This window comes from Callospermophilus lateralis, chromosome 8 (genome assembly GCF_048772815.1).
Source record: "Callospermophilus lateralis isolate mCalLat2 chromosome 8, mCalLat2.hap1, whole genome shotgun sequence".
Lineage (NCBI taxonomy): Eukaryota > Metazoa > Chordata > Mammalia > Rodentia > Sciuridae > Callospermophilus > Callospermophilus lateralis.
The window spans coordinates 68,651,705-68,678,131 of NC_135312.1; the positions used below are offsets into that span (position 1 = coordinate 68,651,705).

The following is a 26,427-nucleotide window of genomic DNA, read 5'->3' on the forward strand; positions in this document are numbered from 1 at the left end:
GCAAGGTTGTGACAGAGAGGGGAAGCCTTGAAGATAGTGTGATTGACACCTTAAAACAATGAGGCAGAGGAGTTTCTAGAGGTGGCAGATAAAGGGAGAGACTAGAACTACTTGGAGAGTGGTTCCAATAAACAAATAAATTACATCAGTAAGCAAGTAAGTAAATATTTTGAGATAATGGGAGCCCAAACTCTCCCTGTCTGAAGTCACAAACATGAAAATAGCAAAGACTAAAAGTAAGACAGAGGTGTTAGTTTGGAGTCAGAAATATTATTATGAATTCATGGGCTTTTCAATGTATATACAATAACAAAACAGCAATAGTTATAGATCTCCGTTCATGCATATATTTTTTAGTAAATATCTATGTATAAATATATGTGTACCACAATTAGATGATAAAGGCTGACATTACCTGTGCAGGTTGCATTCTCAAGTGTGTTGCACTGAGTACTCAGCATCCTTTCATCCTTGAGCATCATGCAACACTCACTGGGATGGGCCCTGCAGGGGGTCACACCACGAATTGCTCCAGATTGTAAGAAGACAGGAAAAGTGTATTTCTGGAGAGATTCTGACAGACAGGAAACAGACACGCTAGCTCTGATTGTATCCTAGCAAAGGATTTGAATAGCCATGATTGGATCCTGGCAAAGAAAGGCTTATTGACTGGGAATTTAAGATGATGGTGTGTTCTCCTGGATTAGAGTTTTTGGTAGGAAGTATTTGGGGTCAAAGGGCATGATGGCAGAAGAAACTACATGGGAAGTAGCAGAGAGGAAAGGAGGGGCTACAGATACAGTGAAATGTAACAGAGGGAAATCCAGGTGAGAAAAGTAGAATTTCAATTGTATTATTCTTGGATATTTCCTTTCAGTTTGAAATATGTGACTATATTTTTAAAGATGATGTCTAAATCTCAACTATTGAAAAATTTCCTATAAACATCCATTTGCATTCTTCTTTCTTTATAAAAAGAAATGCATTTGTCTAATTTCATTCTTCCACTTCTTGAAACCTCAAATGTCAGCAGTCATTGTCTCAATCCTCCCATGACAGGTGGAAATCCTGAGCTGATCCTGTTGGTTCCCTTGAAAACAGATCTAGAATCCACCCTCTGCTCACCAGGACCATCCTTGTCGACGCTTCATCATCCTTCATCAGCTCCTTCACTGGATCTTCCCTCATCCTTGCCTAACTGCAGAATTCCCCACAGCCATTTCTGTGCTCCAAAACTCTCAAAAACCTCCCCATTTCCTCTCGTGACAGGAAAAGCCATACTTCTTACATGACCTCTGCCACCAGCCCAACTTCACTTAACATCCTAATCCACCTGTGAAGGGCTAAACTGGGTCCTCCCCAAACTCAGATGTTGAAGCCCTATCCCCCAGGGCCTCAGAATGTGGCCACAGTGAACATAGTGCTTTCAAAGAGGTCTTTAAATTTAAATGAGGTATTGAGGGTTCTCATCTGACTATGTCCAGTTAGGAGTTAATTAAAACACAGACATACAAAGGGAGAAGGTGACCATCTGCAGCCAATGAGAGGCCAATGAAGAAACAACCCACAGCATACAATTTTCAACTTTCTGCCTTCAGAGTCATGAGAAAATTAATTTTTGTGGTTAAGCCTCCAGTCTGTGGTATTGTGATGGTTCACCAAACGTCACTCCTCATAGTCTCTGGGTCTGTCCCTCTGGCCTTGCTGGTCTTCCCCACACATCAGACATGCTGTGCTTCAGAGCCACTTGGCTGCCTTTTCTAACACGAACTCTCTTCTGATTTATAGCACATCTCACTCATTCTCTCCTAGCATATGTGTCACATGATTGTGGCCTTTTCTGGTCCTTCTAATTAAAAAGCTCCCTGCCTTCACCTTAGACTTCCTTTCCTATATTCTTGCTTCATCTTTCTTGAACCACTTCTTGTTTGTTGACTGTATCCTGCTACGAAGAAGAAACATTTTTTTAAAAAAAACTTCTAAATCTCCTGCACCAGAAATACCAGTAAAATAGAAGTGATCAAAGAGTAAATGAATGAAATAAAATGTTGCCATAGTTTTTACCTTTTTAGAAGTGTAAAGACATCATTAGCTGTTCTCCCATCTAAGCCAGTTGTGGGCCTATCCAGGAACAAGATGAGAGGATCAAGGATCAGCTCCATTCCTATACTAGTCTTTTTTCTTTCTCCTTTAGATTCCACCTAAAACACGAATTATTATCATGTTCAAGAATTTCCATGGTCACTGCTATTTGGTGAATTAACCAGTACCATTCCTGTTAGAGACACTTTACTTCATTTTCCTCATTATTCTGGACAGGAAATAAATGACATCTGGGGGAAAAAAATTTTTCTCTAACTCTATGTGTAAGCTAAGCCTCAGTGCAGAGTAGTCACCTGATTTGAATCTCATTCTTTTAATAGTCCTGAGCATGCCTTGACAGTCAAATATTTTAAGAGAGTAAGTTAAAACACTAAAAAACCAAACCAAACCAAAAAGAAAACTATGATGTAGGGAAATATATTTAATAAAGGAGAGCCTGGCACAGTGTAGTATGCCTGTAATCCCAGTGGCTAGGGAGGCTCAGAATGATGTTCTCAAGTACAAAGCCAGCCTTAGCAACTTAATGAGGCCCTAAGCTACTTAGCAAGAACCAATCTCTAAATAAAATATAAAAAAGGGCTGAAGATATGGCTCAGTGTTTAAGCATCCGTGGTACCAAAAAAAAAAAAAAAAGAAACAACAACCCCAAAACAACAACAACAACAACAAACAATAAAACAACAAAAAAAAAAAAAAAAGGAAAAGAAAAAGAAACTACTTACAATGATCTTTTAGTGTATTCTGAACGTCTCATACAGACACACCACATCTACAAAATATCCCAACTGGACTGAAAAGAAGATAGTGACCTTGGAGCCAGGAGCATATAATTTCCAACATACCATATTAGCATCTTTTAAATTTCATATTTTTCCCCAAAATGATTTTTTCTATATATAACTTACCTCAGAATTGCTCACTCATCTTTTCAGAAAAATCCAGAACAGGGGATATTTCACAAGGTGAGTGGCATAATATTTGCATCCAGTAAATGTGTGGGGAGGGGATAAAGAAGATTTAGGGGAGGTAGGAAGTAAAAAACACCCAACCCTTGAATGGTTTCTATTAAGAACTGATCTTTAAAAGACATTTCGGTACCTGATCAAAGTATTATATAAATGTATAAGTATGGCACAATGAAATATATTATTTTGTGTAATTATTATAAGCAGAGAAAAGGGCTTTTGGGAACAATCAGGGACATATTAATAAATATAAACATGTAACAGCTCATAATATAGAGACCTTGTTCCATTTGTTCGATAATGGTGTCAGTAAGGTAAGATATGTGCTCATTTCCTTAGGTTATTGTGGGAGAAAAGGGATACAAATGACCATTGAAGGGAATAGTACTACTCTATAGAGGCAGTAATTCATTGTTAGGTTATCCATCATATCATTTGAGTAATCAGACTATTTGTCTACATTTTTGTTATGTTAAAATATCATAAAGGGCTAAAAAATAAATTACTTCAATCAATGAGATTATATGATTCTAAGAAGCCACAATTACCTTTGTACATTTCCCCTGGAAATCCAAGAAAGCAACACACTAAAGTGCCTACTTGGAACTAAGTAAGAGTAAAAGAAAGTGTCTTCCTAGAAAGATAAAATCAGTTTAAAAAGCAGCCCCAATCACTCAACAACAACAACAACCAAAGGGGCTAAAAAGAAGCTCCTGTGCCATCGTAACTCAGGAGAGATCCACAGGAAAAAAAAAAATGATGTTTATCTGCTACCTGTCCAAGCCGCATTGATATCCTAACCAAAATTTAACAAGATTTTTCTTCACCTTGGCATGGTTTACTATGAATAATTCTAACATCAACTATGATCATTTACATAACTCTTTAGCATGAATGAGTGTTTTAACCCCAATAGCCAACATTGTACCTTCAATCCATTTGAATGTATTTCATCTAATGGTTTAAAGTATTATAAGAATAAATCTTCTTATCTTTGTTTTCATATCTCTAGTTTATACTTGTTCCTCTTACCCCTGATTCATTCTCTTGCATTATCTGCTACTACCTCACATACCCACTATCCATCAATTTTACCTTTGTACCTTACTGCAAATTATCTTTTCTCTCTCTCCTAATTTTTCTCTTTTCCAATCCTTTAGGGCCTATATTCCCCAATTCCCCACCAATCCCTCATTTATGGTTACAGTAATTGTACTAAATTTAATAACTATGATTGGAGCTATTCCAGAACACTTTTAAAGTTTTACATATGTATTTGGGAAACTGTGGAGAAAAATAGCAATGAGCTTTTCTTTCTCATAAGGTTGAATAATACAAGCCTTGGCTCTGGAGTGGTTATAGTAAATAGGGTTCAGTGGCATCCTTGAAACTGGTGCTGATATTAGGATCAGTAGAGGTCACACATTGACAAAAAAATTAGCATCTGAATAGGAAATCATCCCAGGGCCCTTAAGAAAAAAAAAACTCATAAGTAGTCATTCTCTTAAAAAAGAAGTGAGAACTATACCAAGAGATGTGCAGGCATAGAAATGCTATGAAAAAAAAATCAAGAAAAAAAATCATCCCAAAGTCCCTAATATTTCAACAACTGACTCCATAGACAATACCATAAAGAATATGTCAGAAAAAAATTGGAAAGTTAAAAGATAAAATATTCTATAACGTAAAAAGGTAAAAAAGTGAAATCAGAGAAAAAAATACAGAAAGTGAAAGATTACTTCAATAAAAAAAAAGAAATTCTAAAAGGAAAACAAATAGGTATCTTAGAAGTGAAAGACTCAGAAACCAAACTAAAAGCTCAATGGAAAGAAACATGAATGGATTATATCACTTTGAAGATAAATCTTTAGGTCTTGAAAACAAAACATATAATCTAGAATAAAGATTGCATAAAGAAAAGATGTTAAGAATGAATAGAAAATTCAATGTTAAGATGTTAAGAATGAATAGAAAATTCAAAAAATATAAGATATCACTAAAACACCAAATTTAGTATTTATTGGAATAGATGAAGGCTCTGAAATATAAGCTAAAGGCATGCACAATTTTTTCAATGAAATGATATTAGAAAATTTTCCAACCCTTTGGAATGAGAGAGAAATTCAAATCAAAGAAACATATAGGAATTCATGTATACAAAATCACAATAGATTCATACCAAGAAACATTATAATGAAAATGCCTAGCATATAGAGTAAGGATAAAATTGTAAAAGCTACAATAAAAAAGGGCTGGTCACATTTAGAACTAAATCAAAACAGATTTCAACTGATTTCTCAAGTCAGAATCTAAAATCCAGGAGATTTTGGAGTACTATAAACAAGGTTCTGAAAGAAAATGGTGTCAACCAAGAATTTCTATACTCAGCATAATTAAGCTTCAGAATTAAAGATGAAATAAAAATATTTCATGAAAATCAGAAACAAAAGAATTCATAACTAGTAAGCCTGCATTATAAGACATATTCAATGAAATTTTCCATAAAGAAGAAATGAAGAGTGAAAATGAAAAGAAACATAGGAATGAAGTCCCTGAAATAAAAGTCAATTAAAAGAAAACAAGTCTGCTTTAAACATTAGAAATAGATCAAATGTTTGGAATTATAAACCATCTCTCAATAACAACATTGAATGTAAATTGTCTAAAATCTTCAATCAATTGACAGATTGGCAGACTAGATTAAAGAATAAGACCCAACAATAGTTGTCTGCAAGAGACTCACCTCAGAGGCAAATATATCCATAGACATAAGGTAAAAGAATGGGAAAAGATATATCATTAAAGTATAACCATGAACAATCAGCCATAACTATTCCAATATCAGATAAAGTGGATGTTAAAACAAAATTAATCAGAAAAGACAAAGTTACTTCATACTACTAAAGGGAATCATATATCAACAAGATAATGATTGAAAAGATTAATGCCTCAAACAACAGAGCCTCTACATACATGAAACAAACCCTTAGCAATATTAAGAATCAAATTGACCACAATACAATGACACTGAGTGACTTTAAATTTCCTTGTTCAACACTGGATAGATCAACCAAACATAAGCTAAGTAAAGATTCTAGTTCTGTAGAGAACTAAAAAATACCATTGATACATGAACCTACAAGACATCAACAGAATATTTTATCCATCAATGACTGAATTCACTTTCGTCACTAGAGCACATGGGAAATTTTCTGAAACAGACCACCTTTTCAGTCACAAACCAAATCTTTGCAAATACAATAAAATAGAGATAATATTTTGAATTCTACTAGAACACAACAGAATGAATTGGAAATCAACAATAAGGTAAAAAGCAGAAACCACTCTAACACCAGCAGATAAAATAATACACTTTTGAAGATGAATGGATAGAAGAATAACTCAGGGGAAAAATTAAAAATTTGAGAAGTAAATGAGAATAGTGATAAAATATATCAAATTCTCTGTGACGGTATGAAGTCAGCTCTAAAAAGAATGTTCATAGCATTGAGGTAATACATTAACAGGATAGAAAGGTAACAAATAAATAATCTAAAATTACATCTCAAGCCCCTAGGAAAACAAGAACCAACAAACCAATGCCTAAATCATTAGACGATAGGACATAATTAAAGTGAGAGCAGAAACCAAAAAATATCGAATTCAAAAATTTTCAAAAGATCAATGAAACAGAGTTGGTTTTGGAAAGGATAAATGTTTAGCCAAACTAACTAAATTAAAAGAGGAAAAACGCAAATAAGATTTGAGATGAAAAAGGAAATATCAACCTTTATGCTACTGAATCCATAGAATCATCAGAAACTATTTTGAAAATTTCTATTCCAATGAACTATAAAATCTTAAAGATATTGACATATAGCTTTTACAATGTTGAGATAATTTTTTTCTATCTGTAGTTATATGTGAGCAACCTAAGGCCAACATTGTATTAAATGAAGAAAATCTGAAAGCATTTCCTCTATAAACAGGAACAAAGCATGCCCTCTTTCCTCACTCCTATTCAACATAGACCTTGAAATTCAAACCAGAGCAATCAGGCAAGAGAAAGAAATTGACATGCAAATATGAAAGAAGAGCTCAAATTATCTCTGTGTAATGATGTCATAATCCTATATTTAGAAGACCCATATAACTCTAGCAGAAGACTTCAAGAGCTCATATATGAATTCAGCAAAATAGCAAGATACAAATCAGCATCCATGAATCAACCATATTCCTATAATCCAATGATAAATTGGCTAAAAAAGCAATTAGGAAAACAACCCATTCACAATAGCTTCAAAAATCAATCTGAAAAAAGAGGTAAAAGAATCTCTACAATGAAAATTACAGAACACTAAAGAAAGAAATTGAAGAAGATCTCAGAAAAATGAGAAATTATACTCCATTTAATTCAAAACTATGATATGTCAAAAAAAAAGAGAAAAGAAAATGGAAAGACCTTCCATGTTCTTGGATAAGCAAAACTAATATTGTCAAAATGGCCATTCTACCAAAATCACTGTTCAGATTCACTGCAATTCTCATCAAAATTTCACTGACACTCTTCAAAGAATTATAAAAGGCAGTTATAAAATTCATTTGGAAAAATAAGAGACCCAGAATAGCCCAAGAAATCCTGAGAGAGAAGAGCAAAGCAGGAGGTATCACAATATTGGACCTTAAATAATACTTCAGAGATATAGTAACAAAAACAGCATCTTACATGCACCAAAACATCTCACTCACAACCTGCATGGGGAGGGAGTGAGTAACTATGAGAGGTGTTGACCAGCTGGAAATAAAAGCTAGGAAAGTAATATTAAAGAAATAAAAACAAGAGGTAAGAATTATATATATTTTCAAAGTGTGGCTGTGATGGGTGGAACACACCTGATGGGGTCTTACCCTAATAAAGAGAAAACCTGTGCTTACTTTATGTATAGTGGTAAAGACCAAAGGGCATAGTAAATAATTTCATCAGGAAAAACAGGATAAGTGTGTGGGGGGGAAACAGGTTGTTTGGTGCTTAGTTGGTTACGACCACCTCCTGAGGGCTGTGTGTGATCCTATGGCTGTGAGCTAAGGCAGGGCACCAGCATGATCTGGGCTTTCTCGAACCAAGGAATTTCATCCAGGAGTTCCCAAAAAAGCAGCTTCCATGCCTTATGCTGGCTCAAACAAACACAAAATTTATCATAATTCATACATGGCCTCCAACAAAAACAGATATGAAGACCAATGGAATAGGAGAGACACAGACAAAGCCACAGAAATACAGTTATCCCATACTAGAAAAAGATGCCATAAACATATATTGGAAAAAAGACAATCTCTTCAACAAATGGCACCAACAAGACTGGAAATCCATAAGGAGTAGAATTAAATTTAGATCCTACCTCTTGCCCTGCACAGATCTCAATTCAAAGTGGATCAAAGACCTAGGTGTTAGATTAGAACCCCTGCGCTTGCTAGAAGAAAATGTTGGCCCAACACTCCAACATATTGGCACAGAAAACCTCTTTCTTATTAAGACTCCTAGAGCACAGAAAATAAACTCAACATCGGTAAGTGGGATGGCATCAGATTTAAAAGTTTCTGAACAGCTAAGAACTAAGAATTTGAAGAGAGAGCCTCAGAAAGGGAGAAAACATTTCTTACCTACTTCTCAGGGCATTAATTTCCAGAAAATACAAATAACCCCCCAAAAACTTAACACCAAATAAACAAATGAACCAACCATTAAATGGGCAAAGAATTAAATAGACACTTCTCAAAAGAAATAATACATGAAAAAATGTTCAATATCTGTAGCAATTAGGGAAAAGCATATTAAAACTACACAGAGATTTCATCTCATTCTAGTCAGAAAGCTGATTATCAAGAATGAACATAACAATAAATGTTGGCAATGATATAGGGGAAAAAGGTGAGCTCATACACTGTTGGTGGAACTCCAAATTAGTTCAACCACTCTGGAGTATGGAGATTTCTCAAAAAAAAAAAAACTAAGAATAGAACTACCATATATCAGCTGTCTCACTCTTCTGTTATATATCGAAAAGAATTAAAATCCGCATATTACTGTGATGCACAGCAATGTTTATAGCAGATGATTCACAATAGCCAAGTTATGGAATGAAACAATAAGCCCAGGCTCTTGCCCAGACAGAAACAGGGGAAACCTAAAAGGCAAAATTGCTAATACCTGGAAATCACTAATACCCTTTAACAATTAATAGGTAAAGAAAAAATAGTATATATATAATGGAGTATTTCTCAGCAATAAAGAGAACAACTTTGTGTCATTTGCCAGTAAATGGATGGAGCTGTAGAATATTGTGCTAAGTGAAACAAGCCAAACCCCCCAAAAGACAAGGGTTGATTATTTTTTCTGATATGTGGAAGCTAATTCAGAATAAAGGGTGAGGGGATAAAAATGTAGAAAAATTCAGTAGAGTCGACAAAGTGGAATGGAGTGAAGGGAGGGAAAATTAGATAAGGAAAGGCAATGGAATGAATCTGACCAAACATTTTTATGTACATATATGAATATATATATATACACACACACCCACAATAAATAATGTTAAAAATACTGTAAGTAACTAGACAGATCAGTAGAGTAGAGGAATAGGAACAGGGGAGGGAGTGAGGAGAAGAAAAGGGAAGTACCTGGGAATGAACCAGAACAAGTTATATTCTCTGCTTTTATAATTATGTCAAAATGAATCCAGTGTTACATATAACTAAAAAAACAATTAAAAAAGAATACTTGGATTCTTTTCATTTATGAAATCCAGAAGTATACCTCAAAAAACATGTAACAATATTTCCTGGAGGAAGAGTTGGAGAAGAGCAGCTAAAAGAGGAAAAAGAAGAACAAGAAAAGTCAGTGCAAAGACATCAAATAACCTGTGTCTTCAACAATGGGGGTGGGAGGACCATGGAAACGGCCATGTGAGGGGCTCTCTCCACATAGACCTACTCCTTCTTCAGGACTAGACCACAGTTAAGATTGTTCCCCACATATTTCCCTCTTCATACTATGTAACTAGTTACCTTTCTCATCACTACAGAAAGCAGCCAGTTTTGACACCATACACATTAGGAAACTTCTGAGCTCCTCTTTCCTGGTTATGACTCTATCAGATTTTACACATTACCTTGGAATCTGCCACTTCCTCCAGACCTAACTCTTTAATGATGTTGTTGATCCTCTCCTTCTTTTCCTGTTTTGTCATAGTTGTTGGAAGCCGAAGAGCTGCTGAGAACCATAAGTTTTCTCTCACGGACAGTGTGTCCATCACAACATCATCCTGAAGGCAAATGTGATTTCATTGAGAAACACTGAGTTTTTCTAAGACCATCACTTCTGTGTATGTAACTTAAAATATGAAAATAATAAAACCAGGGCTGTGGTTGTGGCTCAGTGTAGAGTGCTCGCCTAGCATGTGTGAGACATGGGGTTCGACTCTCAGTACCACATATAAATAAATAAAATAAAGATTCATCAACAACTAAAAAAATAAATAAATTAAATAAACCCAAAGGAAAGTTCTAGCTATTGTAAAGTTTCAACTCTAAGGATTTCAGAAATTCTATACAGACAGCTTTAGAGCCCAAGGGAAGCTATTTGCATACTCAGGTGGAGCACTCACAAATATGATGACTTCTAGACATTTACAAAATGATTATTATGAGGCGTTGCTAAAGTCATCCCTTAGGAGAAGAAGAGAGGTGAATGAAGAGCCAAAAAGACAACAGTAGATGGTTTTGGAAATGATATAAAATCTAGAATTGATGCCACTGCCTAAAAGTCTGTATTCCAGGTTCTTTCTGCCTCTCCTTTTGACTCCTACCTCAATCTTAAAGGAGATTATGTAAAGGTGGTATAAATAAAGTTGGTACTGAGCATCTTCAATTGGAAGCATGTAAAACTATAAGCCCAGTCTCTTGCACATACAGAAACAGGGGAAACCTAAAAGGCAAAATCACCAATACTTACCTGTACCACATAGCCTGTATTATGTGGTATATTGGAATCCTCAGGTACTTCATGTACCCAAACATCTCCAGATATACCACTTGGATCCTTCCTTGCAGCCAATATATCTAACAACCTATAAAAGGATACACATGTTCAGAGATTTTTCCTTCCTACAAAGGCCACATCTCTCACCTCCTCAGAATCCAGTATCTGTTCAAGTTAAAAATTGAACTAGTCAAAAAATTCTATGGTTTAACATATGTGTGTGTCTGTGTATGTGCATGCACACATAGAAATTCTTAGCATCCTTTTCTTCATGTGCTATAAGACATTCCAAAATCATTAAAGCAAAATATTATTGGCTTATCCAGTATAGACTCCCAGTGACCCTCACCTTCATGGTTCCAACCCAGGCAACAGTCTCCTTTATCTCTGATGCATGATCTCCCTGAGAACTTCAGCTCCTTCTGTTCACTTTTAACATTATTCCTTTATCTTCTTTCCACATTAGTTCATAATATGATGGACTGCTATAGTGTGATCACTTCCTCATTCCATGTTGTTAAAACTGAATTTAATAAGACTTCCTGGTCCTTGGATTAAAACCATATGCTAGTCTGAATTGATTTTATCCATAGTACCTAGCATCAGACAGGAAATGCACAGCAAATTCACATGATTTTTTTTTGTGGGGTGGGGGCCGGGTACCAGGGATTAAATTCAGTAGTACTTAACCACTGGGTCACATTTGCAGTCATCTTTTGTATTTAATTTAGAGACAGCAACTCACTGAGTTGGTTAGCACCTCGCTTTTGCTGAGGATGGTTTGAACACATGATCCTCCTGCCTCATCCTTCTAAGCTGCTGGGATTACAGGAGAGCACTACCATGCACAACCAACACATGTGATTTTTTAAAAAGCATACTAAAATGCAGCCAAAAGGCTTACTTACACCTTCTTTTGTACTCACAAAGTATTGCCTGAAACTGAGGGTCCCACGATGGCATTAAGGCCAGGGTTCATGATCCCACTGTAAACACAAAAATATACTGATCTAGTATTTTACTTTACAAAGAGTTCCATAGGTTTAGGGTCTACACTGAATGCATTTAGGAAAGGTTGATGAAATTGCAGATAAGTAACAAGCACCAAATATTAATGTAAAATATCATTGATTACTAGAAGTCTAGTCAGGACCTATAAAAAATGTCTGAGATCCCTCAAATATCTTGAAACCCCTAATCTCTTTGGGGGAAATGACATATTTCATGTTCAGACCACAAAATAAGTAGTGAATTTTTTATGAATGATCTGCATTACTCTTACTCCTTTTAAAACAGTTTCTAAATCATGTTTAATGATCAGCCTCTTCAAATCCCTTCACCTGCTTCCCAGTCAACTTAGACACCATTAATGAACTCTGATTTGGAGATTGATCAGTAGTAGTGTTCTCACTTTTAAAATCTAGTCATAACGAAAATTAATATATCTTCAGTAGAAATCAGAGTGGAGCAAAGTACTCCAGACTATAAAAAAAAAAATCGCGTGTTCTTCACATTCAAGAAAAATATCTTACCAATTAAAAAAAACAGGGTAGATGATTCACTGCTTTGTTAAGTATCTGATTAATTGACTGGAAAATGTTCTGTGTGTATTGGGTGACATCCCTGTAGTATGGACATCCTTGTGAGATGTACAGTCAAAAAATGGATATAAGTATGCTTCAATCAAATTAAGTGTATTCCTGAGGGTAGTAAACAATCAGAGTAGAAGAGGGTGATTATGGCAGTGTTGACTGTGCTAAGACCCAGGAAGTCAATTTTAGGCTGATTATTATCCTAAACATAAGAGGTGAATCTACTAGGAAGAATTAGGTGGAGGAAGAGAACTAAGGGCAGGGCTACTGCAGGAGCACAGGAGTGCATACAGCAGTCTGGCTTCAGGCATTCAGAACTCTGGTGTGTATGCCAGTCCCTCTTTTGAATTGCTAGGCACATCAAGATGTGTTCTACAGTGGAATCAGTATCTATTCCATGAACAGGATCAAAGCCAACAGCTATGTGCCCTCACATACTGATACCCAGGGAGGTTGATCCTATGATTGCATAGGTGTCATGAAATATGAAAGTCCCAGTGCAACTGCCCCACAGCACTCACATCTAGAATGATCTCATCTTTCTTGGCCTGTAGCACCTGATTTTTAACAAATGAAACTAGCGCTGCCAGAGGCTGAGGTGATATGTACCATTCACTTTGTTTATTAACTGTGGAAACTCTGAATCACTGGACTATTGAGAGTGTGGTAAACTGGGGTTCAGAAAATTCTTAATTCATTTGTTATCCTTCCTCCCCCAGTGTAAAGACACACAAATGACTGGGTATGTCTGGGGGTGTAGGTCAGTGCAAGTGGGGGTATTTAGCATGCATGAAGTCTTGGGTTCAATCATTAGCAATAACCCAAATTCACAATGCTTGGGCAAACTCTCAAAGTGCATTTGTCTACAGTTCTTAATGCATCTCCCTTATTAATATCTACCTAGAAACTGCTTCAGAAATGATCAGGAAAACCCTTTTTATTTCCTAAGTTTTCATTGCCTAGAAAATTTCCCATGTTTTTAAGATATGTAGTCAAAAAAAGAGCAAGCCATCCTGAACGATTCAACCAGAAAAACAAATGTGAATATAGTAAGGCAAAGCATTTCAAAAGTCCCTTTGTTTGGCTTTCTTTGACAGTAAATCCCAGTGTTACAGAAAACATCAGAAGCTAGAAACCCAAATGCCACAGTTACTATGTAGGGCACTGACTAGTTCCACATCCATTCAGGCAACACAATTACCTCGTGTCAACTATGTATGTACAAGATACTATTTTAGGACATGGGATAGAGCTGAGAGCAAATCCAGTAGATAAACAAATGGAAAAACAAAGTCCTAGCCCCTGGAGTTCACACTCTAGTCAAGGGAATGAGCACCTACAGGTGGTCAATTATTTTCTATTTCCCAAACACCATGAGTAGACAGAACCATGCTAATTTGTTTCAATAGAGTCTGGAGCTACACTCATGTCAAAAATTTAGTTAAGTCCTTCACCTTTCCTGTTCTCCCCATCTTCACCTCCACCCTTCTCTCACCCCTCACAAGCCATTCCCCTCTTATTTTCTGCTTTACAGCATATGCCTCTCTCCTAAAACTGTAAAACCTTGCCAAGAAGACTGTGTCTTTCTGTAACCACTTCTCCCTCCTGCCCTTCTGCTGCACCCTGCACTACTATTAATTCAAGTTTCCATACTGGGTGGGAGGGTATGGATAAAAGACAAACAGACACACAAATAGAGAAAAAACTGGGGCCTGGTAGATCACTGTACATTGATAGATAAATAGTGACCATGAGCAGGCTCAGCAAATTCATTATATAGGTTTAAACAGCAAAAGGAACATTGTGAGAAAGTTTCTTCAAGAAAAGCAAAACTGAAATTTTGAATATAAACAGCCCAATTAGAACCATTAGCTTACACCCCTAATTCTCTTCCCCCAGGCAGCTGGTATTGGAACCTAGGTCATGAACTGATAAATTCATGGCTAGTATGGAATTTCCCTTTGAACAGGTTGTCACTAAAGAAGCTCTGTAGTCTCAAATTGGCAACTTAGGCCCCTAGAGTTTCCAGGAGGGGCATCGTCTCTGAATCCGCACAGTTCAAAGACCATAATTCATTTACCGCTCTTGACACCTTCCCCTGTTAGACATGGCACACTGAATCCCAAATACTGACTGTACAACATGAAAAGACCCGAAGGATTCCTGTTGGATCTACTACACATTATGAGATCATGGTACACCCTTTGGTCTTGTTTTGTTTATAGTCAAAGGAATTAAATGCCATTCTTGGGACATGGTCAACCTCTCTCTCTCTCTGTCTCTGTTTCTCTCTCCCTCTCTCTCTCTCTCTCTCTCTCTCTCTCTCTCTCTCTCTCTCTCTCCACACACACACACACACACACACACACACACAAAGAGTTTTCATTTTCTGTATCTCCACAGCAGCCCTTGCCTCAGCCCAGTCAGCCCTTAAATCCTTGCTATTTCTTTACCTCCAATGACTCAGAAATTTCTATGCTATTTTGTCAATTCTTTGATTTCTAAAGGGAGTTGGCTGGCATTAACTGAAAAGTGTAAAATCATATAAAATTATCAAGAAAACAGAACAAACATCAACTTACGTATAGATCTGCAGCCACACTGAGTCAAAAAATTATTTTATAGTCACTCTTCAGCCTTGAAAAGCCAGTTGAAGGTGCTTACTTTGACTAGGGATGATTATTTCCCTTATTACAGAAACAGAATTCATAGGCAATGGTATCTGAGCAAAGCCAAATTACATCATGACTCCATAGAAGGGAAGCAGAGGCTCACAAATATCAGAAAAACTCTGACACTCCTAAGGCCAGCACCTGTGAACTCATAGAGGTACCTCATAGTAATAGGTTCTATAATAACACTCATCTCCTTTCCGCTCTAGATCTCACTTTAACACCACACTTTGAATTCTGATTATGTTTCTGGATAAAAAGAATAAAAATAAAATTACAATTATTAGGTACTCTATAAAACTACATAACATTAGTGAGATTGTAGGGATCTTATATTTATATATGTTCCATCTGTCTTCATTATAGTAATAAGTAAATTGTTATAGAATGTGAAAAATCATAGAGCATTCATTTAAAACAGGTCTATTTAAAAAGAAAAGTACTTTCACAATATGCTCTCATTTCAACCTCCTTGTTGTAGACTATAAAGGACATAAAGTGCACAAGTACCTAAAACCAATCTGTTTCAGAAAGCTCGTTTGAGTAGTGAAATAGAAACATATTCTGTTTCAGTGTTTGGAAAGATCAGAGTTACATTATGTACCCACAATCAAAAAACAATAAACTATCCTGGTGTGATGGCACAAGCTTGTAATCCCATCAGCTCAGGAAGATGAGGAACAAGGATCCTAAGTTCTAGGTTAGACTTAGCAAATTAGCAAGGCCCTAACAACACAAGGAGATCCTATCTTAAATAATATGTGAAAAACAGCTGGTCTGGACGTGTGGCTCCATGGGTAAGTGCCATGGGTTCAATTCCCAGTATATATATAAAAAAGCAATAGATTATACCACCAGGCCTATTTCAACCAAAACATGTGGTTGACACATGAAAAACTAAATGGCACATTAATTTGTCAGTTTCTCAAACATTGATACACATGGTACAATCACTTTTACAAATGGATTGTTAGTTCAGTTCCTTTCAAAGTTAAACATACACTTAAGAGATCATCTCACTCCTACTTTAGACAAAAGAAATGAAAGCATTTGTTAATATGTCTAAAGATTTGAACACAAATATTCATAGAGTTTATTGCTAATACAGAAAACCTGGAAGTTCATTGTAGGTCAATAAAGTGGTCCTTTAAAAGGTCATGCACAAGAAGAGTGAGGCTGGAGACATTTCTGTTCCAGACCTTAAACTATACTACAGAGCAACAGAAACAAAAACAGCATGGTATTGTACCTGTAGGCCAATGGTACAGAATAGAGGACACAGAATCTAACCCACATAACTACAGTTATCTTATATTAGACAAAGGTGCCAAAAACATACAGTGGAGAAAAGATTGCCTCAAAAAGATTGGGAAAACTGGAAATCCACATGTAACAAAATGAAATTAAACTTCTATCTCTTACCATTTACAAAACAAAACTAACTCAAAGTGGATCAAGGACCTAGTAATTAAACCAGAGATCCTGAACCTAATGGAAGAAAAGTAGGCCCAAATCTCCATCATGTCGGATTAGGCCCCAACGTCCTTAGTAAGACTCATATAGTACAAGAAACAAAATAAAAAATCAATAAATGGGATGTATTCAAACTAAAAAGGTTCTTCTCTGCAAAAGAAACAATCAGTGAGGTGCATAGAGAGCCTACATCTTGGGAGCAAATCTTTACCACAAGCACATTGGATAGAGCACTAATCTCTAGGATATATAAAGCACTCAAAATCTTAACAGCAAAAAAACAAATAACCCAATGAATAAATGGGTCAAGGACCTGAACAGACACTTCTCAGAAAGGATATACAATCAAGCAACACACATATGAAAAAATGCTCAACATCTCTAGCAATTAGAGAAATGCAAATCAAAACTAGTCTTAAGATTTCATCTCACTCTAGTCAGAATGGCAGCTATCAAGAATACAAACAACAATAAGTGTTGACTAGGATGTGTGGAAAAAGGCGCACTCACACACTGCTGGTGGGACTGCAAATTGGTGCAACCACTTTGGAAAGCAGTATGGAGATTCCTTGGAAAATTTGGAATGGAACCAATATTTGACCCAGCTATCCCACTCCTCAGTTTATACCCAAAGTACTTAAAAACAAAATCTTACCCCTGTACACAGCCATACCAATGTTTATAGCAGCACAATTCACAATAGCTACAATGTGGAACCAACCCAGATGCCCTTCAGTAGATGAGTGGATAGGAAAACTTTGGTATATATACACAATGCAATATTACTCAGCATTAAAAGAGAATAAAATCATGGCATTTGCAGGTAAGTGGATGGAGTTCGAGAATATATTGCTAAATGAGGCAAGCCAATTCCTAAAAACCAAAGGCCAAATGTTTCTTTGATATGAGGATGCTGACTCATAATGGCAATGGTGGAGAGCATGGGAGGAATGGAGGAACTTTAAATAGGGTAAAGAGGAGGAAGGGTAAGGGAGCGGGGAAGGGGATAGGAAAGATGGTGAAATGAGTTAGACATCATTACCCTAAGTACATATATGAAGACAGGAATGGTGTGAAAATAGTTTGTGTACAATCAGTGACTTGAAAAATTGTGCTCTATATGTACAATATGATTTGAATTATATTCTGCCATCATGTATAACAAATTAGAATAAATAAATAATTTAATTTAAAAAAAGGTCATGCACATACTTGATATCTGATAGTATCTTTTTCTCAGTTACTTTCTGTTTAAACAGGAAGCCTCTCTTCTCTTTTACATGATAACAGATGTTGTAGAAACATAACACAGGCCCTTTCTGGTCACTGGAGGTGGTCCCAAGGAAGCCATCAGAGTTTATTGGGAGTAAGTCGATTGAAAATGAGTCCTTATTGGCAGACATTTGCAGAGTTATGTTTTTCTGTAGAGGGAAAATCAATAGTAAGTTGATAGTTCAGGCAATCAAGATTTTAAACACCAGATAAGAACACATTTAAACCAAGCATCTTCTAAACTGTGCTGCAGTGAGTAGGTTCTTTCCCAAAGAATAGCCCACATGATTGTGATAAGAACAACATTAGAACCTATAATCAGAGGCAGATACAAATTAGAATCCTGGCATTCCAGTTAGATATCATGTTCCCAAATTCAGGGGTTCTAAAAAGTAAAAATTATGAAAATTATGCAAAACCCAGAAAGGAAGTAAAAGGCAGATGATAGTTATATCTTGTCTGACTTGAAATTCACACTATGATACAACTTCAGTTCAGGGATAGCCTACATGATCATCATGCAGCTCCTGTATTTTTTAATATTGGAGTTTATAATATTTTGACTACAAAAGGAGCTTAGTATAGCAGTCAGGAGCTGGAAAGATTTTTCTGAATTTATAGTTTCAACTTGTACATCTCTGGTTGTTGCGCACCTTCGATTATCTAAAACAGTAAACTCCAACATTGTTTTGTACTGACATTATTATTTATTTAATGGGCATACATATGAAAATGACTAAGTAAATCGAACGAATAGTTAAAGAGCTCAAGGCCTTAAAGAAAAATTGAATATTAAGTTAATGTGAAGTGAAAAATGTTTCTTGGAGAGTTACAAAAGGCTCCTTAAATCAATTCAGAATAAGACTTGGTGATGAACTGAGGTTGTTAAATAGGCTTGAAATACTAACTGCAGTAATTAGAGTTTTCATTTGTGAAATCCAAAACCATCCATGAAGAACTTTCTCTTTGCCTATGGAGGACAGCTGCTCCATCCTCCTGAGAACAACCATCGAAGCAGACAGAACATGAGAAGGAGCATGTGAAAAGTCTCTGATGAGAGCAACAAAGCCACAGGAGTGGAGAAACCAAAATCCCAAAAAGTAGGAAGAGAACTGAGCAATCCCAGCACCTCATGCCTTTTCCTCTCCAGGTATTTGGAAATGCAAACTTTATACACAAAGGGGCAACATTGGGATCCAGGCAGGAAAAGGCTGCTAGAGGCATCTTCCAGAAGCCCTTAATACATCTGAGCAAATATCTCAGCAGTCTTTAAGCCAGGGAGACAAAAATTGGACAGCTGAGCCTGCAGAGGTGATGAGGTTCCCTAAGAACCCAAGCTTTAGCGATCCCAGAAGCATTATTGCCTGGGAATAAGGGAAAACCCAAAATAGACCATTCTCTGCTTAATCGGGGTCATCTACTCAGACATTGCTAGAAGAAGTTAAATCCACTTTCAAAGAAGATATCAGCCAAGTGTGCTGGCACACACTTGTAATTATGGGATTCAGGAGGCTAAGGCAGAAGATCACAAGTTTAAGACAGCCTCAGCAAATTAGTGAGGCCCTAGGCAATATAATGAGATGCTGTATCAAAATAAATAAATAAATAGGGCGTGGATGTGGCTCAATAGGTAAGAATCCTGGATTTAATCCCTGGTAACAAACACCAAAAAAGATCATTGCACAAACTTTTAATCTAAAATTCCCAGGCATGCCAGAATATAGGAGCTAAAGTTCCAAATCAGAATATAAAGGAAGACCCACAGGTGAAACACAGTGGAGTTATCAAACACTGACATTAAAACCATTTATTAATATGTTCAGGAAAACATAGTTTATCACCAAATAACCAGACCTTTAAAAAATAAATTAAAAACTCCAGTTAGATGTGATGATACAAATCACTATAACCAGCTACAAAGGGGACTCAGGTAGAAAAAGTGGTCAGGAAAGTGAACTCCAATGAGACTGTTGAGCTGTCACTGAGGGAGGCCATCTGGAGGAGCAGTGCTGAGCTGAGCACAAATGTACAAAACCAGCAAAGAGGTCAGAGGGCCTGGTGTGTGATGGAGGGCAAGAAGAGAGGAGCTAAGGTCAGAGGAAAGACAGCTGAAGCAGAGCCCATAAGTAATTTGACTTGGACTAGAAATGAGAATGAGAGGTACCAGGAAGTTCTGGGTAAAGGAATGGCATGATTTAACTATTTTTACCACTCTGACTTTTATCAGAGGTAGGGATGGAGCAAGGAGATCATATGAGAGGCTACTGTAACAATCCAAGAGCCAGGGGACACTGTTATGAACCCTCCTCTGTCATAAGATCTTAGAAGTCTCTTTCTCTGTGTGTGTGCTGCCACAGTACAATACCACTCAAGAACTCCAAGAACAGAAAGAGCACCGGGTTTATCAGACACAACATACCAAGAACACACCACCTGAAGAACTCTCTCCTGGCCCAGTAGAAAACGCAGGTGTGGATGGGAAAAGCAAAGAACTTCAAGAGGAGGAGAACCTCATTTACCAGCAAGGACCCAACTGAACAGAGGATTTGTAAGGGTTCCTTATGAACTTAACGTGTTCCAAACCATCCCAGCCCATGATCAATTTGGGGACTTAAAAAAAGGGGTAGGAATGTGGCTCAGTGGTAGAGTGCTTGCCTCTCATGCATGAGGCTCTGGGTTCAATTCCCATCACCAACACAAAAAAGAAATTTGAAAAAAAGAATACAATGTTATGATGTTATGGCCCTTGGAAACTAGAGAAAATCTCATGTAAATGTAAAAGGAAACCCCTTTGTATTCAATAAGAGGAGTAGGTAACAAGACTCAGGGGAGGGGTATCTGAGGCAGTTAGGAAGACATCACTGGCAGATGCCCTGGGAAGTCCTCACCTTTTGTCTACTTTCTGCATCAAGCTGATCCCATCCTACTGGCACAATCTTTAGACCTTCTTTGGCTCCTCTCATTCAGTGCTTCCTCTTTCTTTGAAAAATTTCCATCCAGTATGTTTAGTGGGAGATTACAAGACTTGTTACCTTCTAGAAACATCTATTTTACCTTCTACATGGACTGAATTGTATTACCTAATGCTAACTGAGCCTAAGAACTAAATTCCAGCCAGACCCTTCTCTAAATAGCAGCAAGGTCTTCTCCAGTCACAAATCCAAGAAATTGAGGTAGTGATCCATAAAGTATAGGAAAACTGGTTCAACAGGTTTCCTGATGAAGTAGAAATTTCATTACCTTCTTGTTAAAACAAACTTAACCATAGATGGGAGCAGAAGGTAGCATAGCGATTTTTCTCTGTACTTATCACACCCATTCCTGGCTTAAACGACTGCTACACTACTAACTTTAAATATGATCCACTGAGTATTTTCTCTCTATAAATAAATTTACTGGGTAACTCAAACTCAGGGATCTACTCTTCTCAGCCTCCTAGTGAGTGGAGAGAAGGAGTACTCATCTGTATGGGTTTTGTTGGATTATGATGCATGACTGACTTTGAATATATATTAATATTAATAGCAATATATATTAGTAACCACAGAAGTATACATTAAGTTGGAGAGATACAGTATAAGAATAAAATTATACAAGACATTATTGAAAAAGAAAAAATTATGGGAACATAATCATCTAGCCATCAATTTTTGGTTCACATTCTGAAGTGAACTCAGCATTGATTATTTAAAGGACTGATGAGGATCTCGTAGGTCTAGAGAGCCTATAGACAGACACAGGTAGGGAGACCATTTGGGCTCTTTCATTTTCATTGAAACCTTTCAATCCTAGCTTCCTACCCCAGAGTATATGGTTCATTTTTAACATAATATAAATCTTCCTCCCTCCTTGATCCTGTCTTCAACTGCTACCAAACTCATATCAAAAACTGTCAGCATACTGTTTGAAGACAGAGATAAACCAATTACCCTCATCTTATAGTTGCACATTGTAGATGTGTAAGAAAATGTCACACCAAATACTTACCTATGTTAAATTAGTGTGGGTCAATTGAAAAATATATACATATATTTTTTAAACTAATGACAAACCCATTTATAGACTATTAAAAGAATATGATGCTCACCTATCCCTCTATAAAACCCAGGTTTATTCCCAAAAAAGATCCAGCCATCAACAATAGCATGTGGGACCACAGGGTCTTATCATTCAAGTGAGTCCGTAACAGAGTAAGGACAGTTACAACTACAAAAATCCTCCTTAGGAAGTGCCCTTAGAACATACACTACTGCATACATAAGGATCACACTGAGGGTGCTCTCCATTGCCATTCCTCTGTCTCTTCTGCATGCCTAGGTGACTCTCTCTCTCTCTCTCTCTCACACACACACACACACACACACACAACATATTGCTCAAAAATAACTGCCATGAAAACTGAAACACAGACTAATGGTACAGAATAGAAGACTCATAAACAAAACCATTCAGAAATACTCAAATAATCCTTTTAGACTAAGATGCAAAAAACATGCATGGGAGCATGGACAGTCTTTTTAAAAAACGGAGCTTGGAAAGCAGGTTATCCAAATATAGAAGAATGAATATACAGTAGAATGGATATAGAAGCATGAAAATGAAACAACATTCTGTCACTATGTACACATAAAATGCAACAAAAATGGAGAAAAAAAGTTTTAAAATAATAAAAAGTAAACACCAGGAAAAGCTTCTCTCATGAACCAGCTTCAGAGGGAATGACTGATCATTCTCTCTCTCTAATGACCTTCAGGATACACATTTTTATGTACAGAGGGCCTTTCAGTTCACCTGTGTCTATTGCAATGTGCTCCCTCAGGCAATGTTCTACTCTAGGTGGTAGTTTATCTTTCACATGCTCACTTCAAATGCTTCATGGGTGCCTAATGATATTAAGTTCAGAAATAGGTTTGCACACATGTGTTTGTATTTTAATACATGTTATGTAAAGTAATGTGTTCCCTAAGTGAACTCCCGAATAATGTCCAGGACCCTGGAACAAATAAGCCCAATAAACACACTTGTTGCTATGAATCTGTATATTTTTCTGAAAAAGGAATGAGTAAACAATATATATATATATATATATATATATATATATATATATATATATATATATATGAACATGTTGCTTTGTATACACAAACATTTTAAAACTTACTTACAATTTAGTTTTTGGGCTGAATTTTTTGCATCATTTGAATGTTTTTAGTATTGTTTTTAGTAAGTGTTGTAAATAGTTGGTTAATTTTTACATTTAATCATCAAAACTGAAATATTTCCATAAAAATTCTGAAAGAGACCTCAAGAACTCTGTAGCAAACTACCCAAATTGATGAGAAAACTAACCTGGAAATAAGAAAAATAATTGCTTTGCCAATCCCTTTACAGTATTAATGCTAATAAATATTTCCTCCACCAGCAGTAATTTCCATGCTCAGGAAAGTTTTCCTTCTTCAATATTAACTCTCCTTATCTTCACACATTTGAGAACAGGCAAGAGTTTTATCTTAACTGACTTGTGCAGGCTGGACTCCCTACCAGACCCAGAATCAGTTGCACTGCCATATCGTTTTCTGAAAAAAATTCTGTATGGACTGTTTTTATTTCCTGCTCTCAAATCAAACTGCCAAGGGTACAAACTCAGCCATGTCATTTAAGCAATGTACTTTTTTTTTTTTTAAAGAGAGAGTTGTAGATGGACACAACACAATGTCTTTATTTATTTTTAAAGAGAGAGAGAGAATTTTTAATATTTATTTTTTAGTTTTTGGTGGACACAACATCTTTATTTTATTTTTATGTGGAGCTGAGGATTGAACCCAGTGCCCCGGGCATGCCAGGCGAGCGCGCTACTGCTTGAGCCACATCCCCAGCCCCAGTGTGCTCTTTTCTAAAAAAATAAAATAAAAAAAAAATACCTACCCACATTTCCTGGCACACAAACTTGTTCACTTCATAGTAGTTCAAATGACCAAGGGCACAAATTTCTGCTCAGAGGCATAGCATAAAACTCGTGGATATAAAGCACAGATATGGAGGTCAAAAGGAGTCAGCTTGAATTTCCATACAGGCCATGAAACATCAGCTTCCAGTCCACAAGGCCACCAAGCATCTGTACTGTTGTAGAAATCCTCAAGCATTTCCCCCAGTCCCCTGGCTCCTTTCCTCTGCCTTCCTTTCCCTCCCTCCCCAGTGGAGGTCTAAGTGCTTCCCCTCTCTCCTGCACTCTGATGAAGCTGTCTATGGGGTTGAGGACAGTGCCCACAGCCTCCACTGATCCCTTCCCAGATGGAGATGACCCCACCACTCCCTCTACCCAGAGGAGAAACACTCACCTAGTGGGAAGGTGCTAGTAGCCTCTCTCAGGGCTGGGGGCAGCAAACTGGACCTCTAGGAGATAGCCTGGACTGGACTTTGGTACAGGAGACTCAGGCTGTCCAGCTAGCATGCCCACGGCCACCTCTCCCTGAAGTGTGTTCCCTGGGTCAGGGCGGGGGCAGAAGGCAAAAGGTGTGGCACCAACTGATAGACTGTGGTAAGCCTCTGTTTTCAAGGCACCAAACCTCAGGGACCACTGCCCCGCTGCGGAGTCCAGTTGATGGAGAAGACTGTCCCTGGCCACACAGGGACAAACCAAAATCCCCACCTCTGGTGCTTTTTCAAAGGAACAGAAGCAATTCGCTCTAGTGGGTACTTCCAAGGCTGATGGACACCTCATGTGACTGAATGGGTTTGGCACTGTTGCGCTCACTGTCCCTGAGCACTAGGAGTTCTGACACCTAGGCTTTTGCTCTCACACTTCACCCATCCCAAGGGCAAGAGGTGATTTCTGGTTAATGAATTTGGGACAAATTAGATGGTTGTGTCCAGAGCCAAATACATCAGGAACTGAATCTAAAGGGATGAAGGGTTTGAATGAACGTATACCTGTGGATGGTTTCTATGTTTTCACTCTGCTGAAATAACTATTTCTCTGCATTAGTTTGAGACAGGAAACCCTAGAAAGTGATAGCATGGGTTCAGGAGAAGTTCTGGTTACCAGGTTCTGTGAGCAAGTACTGCCATCCCAGCATTCACCCCGTGCCTCTGGCCTCAGAAAGTAGCACCTGCATGTGGACAAAATCTTCTATCTGCAGTTTACAAAGAAAAACCATGGTGTCATGCTGTTGACCTCAGGAGTTATTGTTAATATTGTGTCCTATTCAGGAAAATCAGGCATGAAGGGAAGGTAAGAAAATTGACAGTACATAATTTTTAGAATATCAAAGGTACTATATTGGAGACTTAAAGAACTTCAAGTATATGTCCATGATGAACACAAACATTTTCATGATTTTTTTTTTTTTAAGGATTCATTTTGTCACTGGGAAGACTCATATAGAAATACATTTATTCAGGTTTCATTTTAAACCAAAATTAGGATACTGTTCATAGTTGGATCTTAATGAATATTGTGGTATCAGCATTCTCTGACAGCAACTCAAAGATAGTATAAACATACGAAAAAGGAGAAAGAAAATGTGATTTTGAGACAAAACATAAATAACAGAAACAGGATATTAGGTCGTATAAGGTATTTTGGAATTTATATAAATAAAAGAATTCAGAGTGCTGGGGATGAAGTTCAGTGATAGAGAGATCACAGCCTAGATTTGCTTCCTGCACACACATAAAGTAGCAAATAAATAAATTCAAAATATATACCAAAAACTGTTATGTAGAAAATACTTGAATGAAAATAATGAAATAGTGCTCGCTTTGGCAGCACATATACTACAATTGGAAGGATACAGAGAAGATTAGCATGGCCCCTGCGCAAGGATGACACGCAAATTCATGAAGCGTTCCATATTTTTCACGGAAGGCAGACCACGCAACCCGGAGAAGGGGCCCAGCCGCCCGCCCACACGGTAGGCAGACCACCCCAACTGGAGGAGGGGCCCAGCCATCTGCCCGTGCCGTCACTGAACTGAACTCTGGACAAACATAAGGTCTCCCCAACAGCCCCCACCTTATCAAACACCTTACAAGAAAAACTGATGGAACTCATCTTGGAAAATCCTACCAACCCTTAAAATCCACCAACTGGTGGGCGTGGCTACCAACTTGGTTCTGTGGCGGATCAGGCGCCTGGTTTACATCTCAGAGAATAAGAGTAGAGAGGCCACAGGTGGAAGCTCAAGTCCTCTCACACTGGCTACCTCCACCACCCTGAACGCAGAGACTCAAGCTAGGAATAGACAACGCCACCTACTGGAAGAAAAGAAAACAGTTCTGAGAGACATTTTCTTTTTCTTTTCTTTCTTTCTCTT

The 26,427-nt window shown here is 37.2% G+C and overlaps 1 protein-coding gene and 1 non-coding gene across 2 annotated transcripts in view; one reads left to right on the forward strand and one right to left on the reverse strand.

Annotated features, from left to right (window-relative positions):
- The window catches only part of LOC143405699 (broad substrate specificity ATP-binding cassette transporter ABCG2-like), a 46,278-nt gene extending 28,086 nt beyond the window's left edge, over positions 1 to 18,192 (reverse strand). Inside the window, exons 1-5 of the mRNA XM_077110149.1 lie at positions 18,053 to 18,192; positions 12,030 to 12,089; positions 11,077 to 11,191; positions 10,235 to 10,387; positions 2,065 to 2,201 (exon numbers count right to left, since the gene is read on the reverse strand). Coding sequence (XP_076966264.1) covers positions 2,065 to 2,201; positions 10,235 to 10,387; positions 11,077 to 11,191; positions 12,030 to 12,082 — 458 coding nt within the window. The 5' untranslated portion in view covers positions 12,083 to 12,089; positions 18,053 to 18,192. The remainder of the gene's footprint in view (positions 1 to 2,064; positions 2,202 to 10,234; positions 10,388 to 11,076; positions 11,192 to 12,029; positions 12,090 to 18,052) is intronic.
- Positions 18,193 to 25,864: 7,672 nt separating this feature from the next.
- On the forward strand, positions 25,865 to 25,971 carry LOC143406622 (U6 spliceosomal RNA). The gene has a single exon (XR_013092256.1). It is a non-coding gene; the product is annotated as a U6 spliceosomal RNA (small nuclear RNA).
- The last annotated feature ends 456 nt before the right edge of the window (positions 25,972 to 26,427 follow it).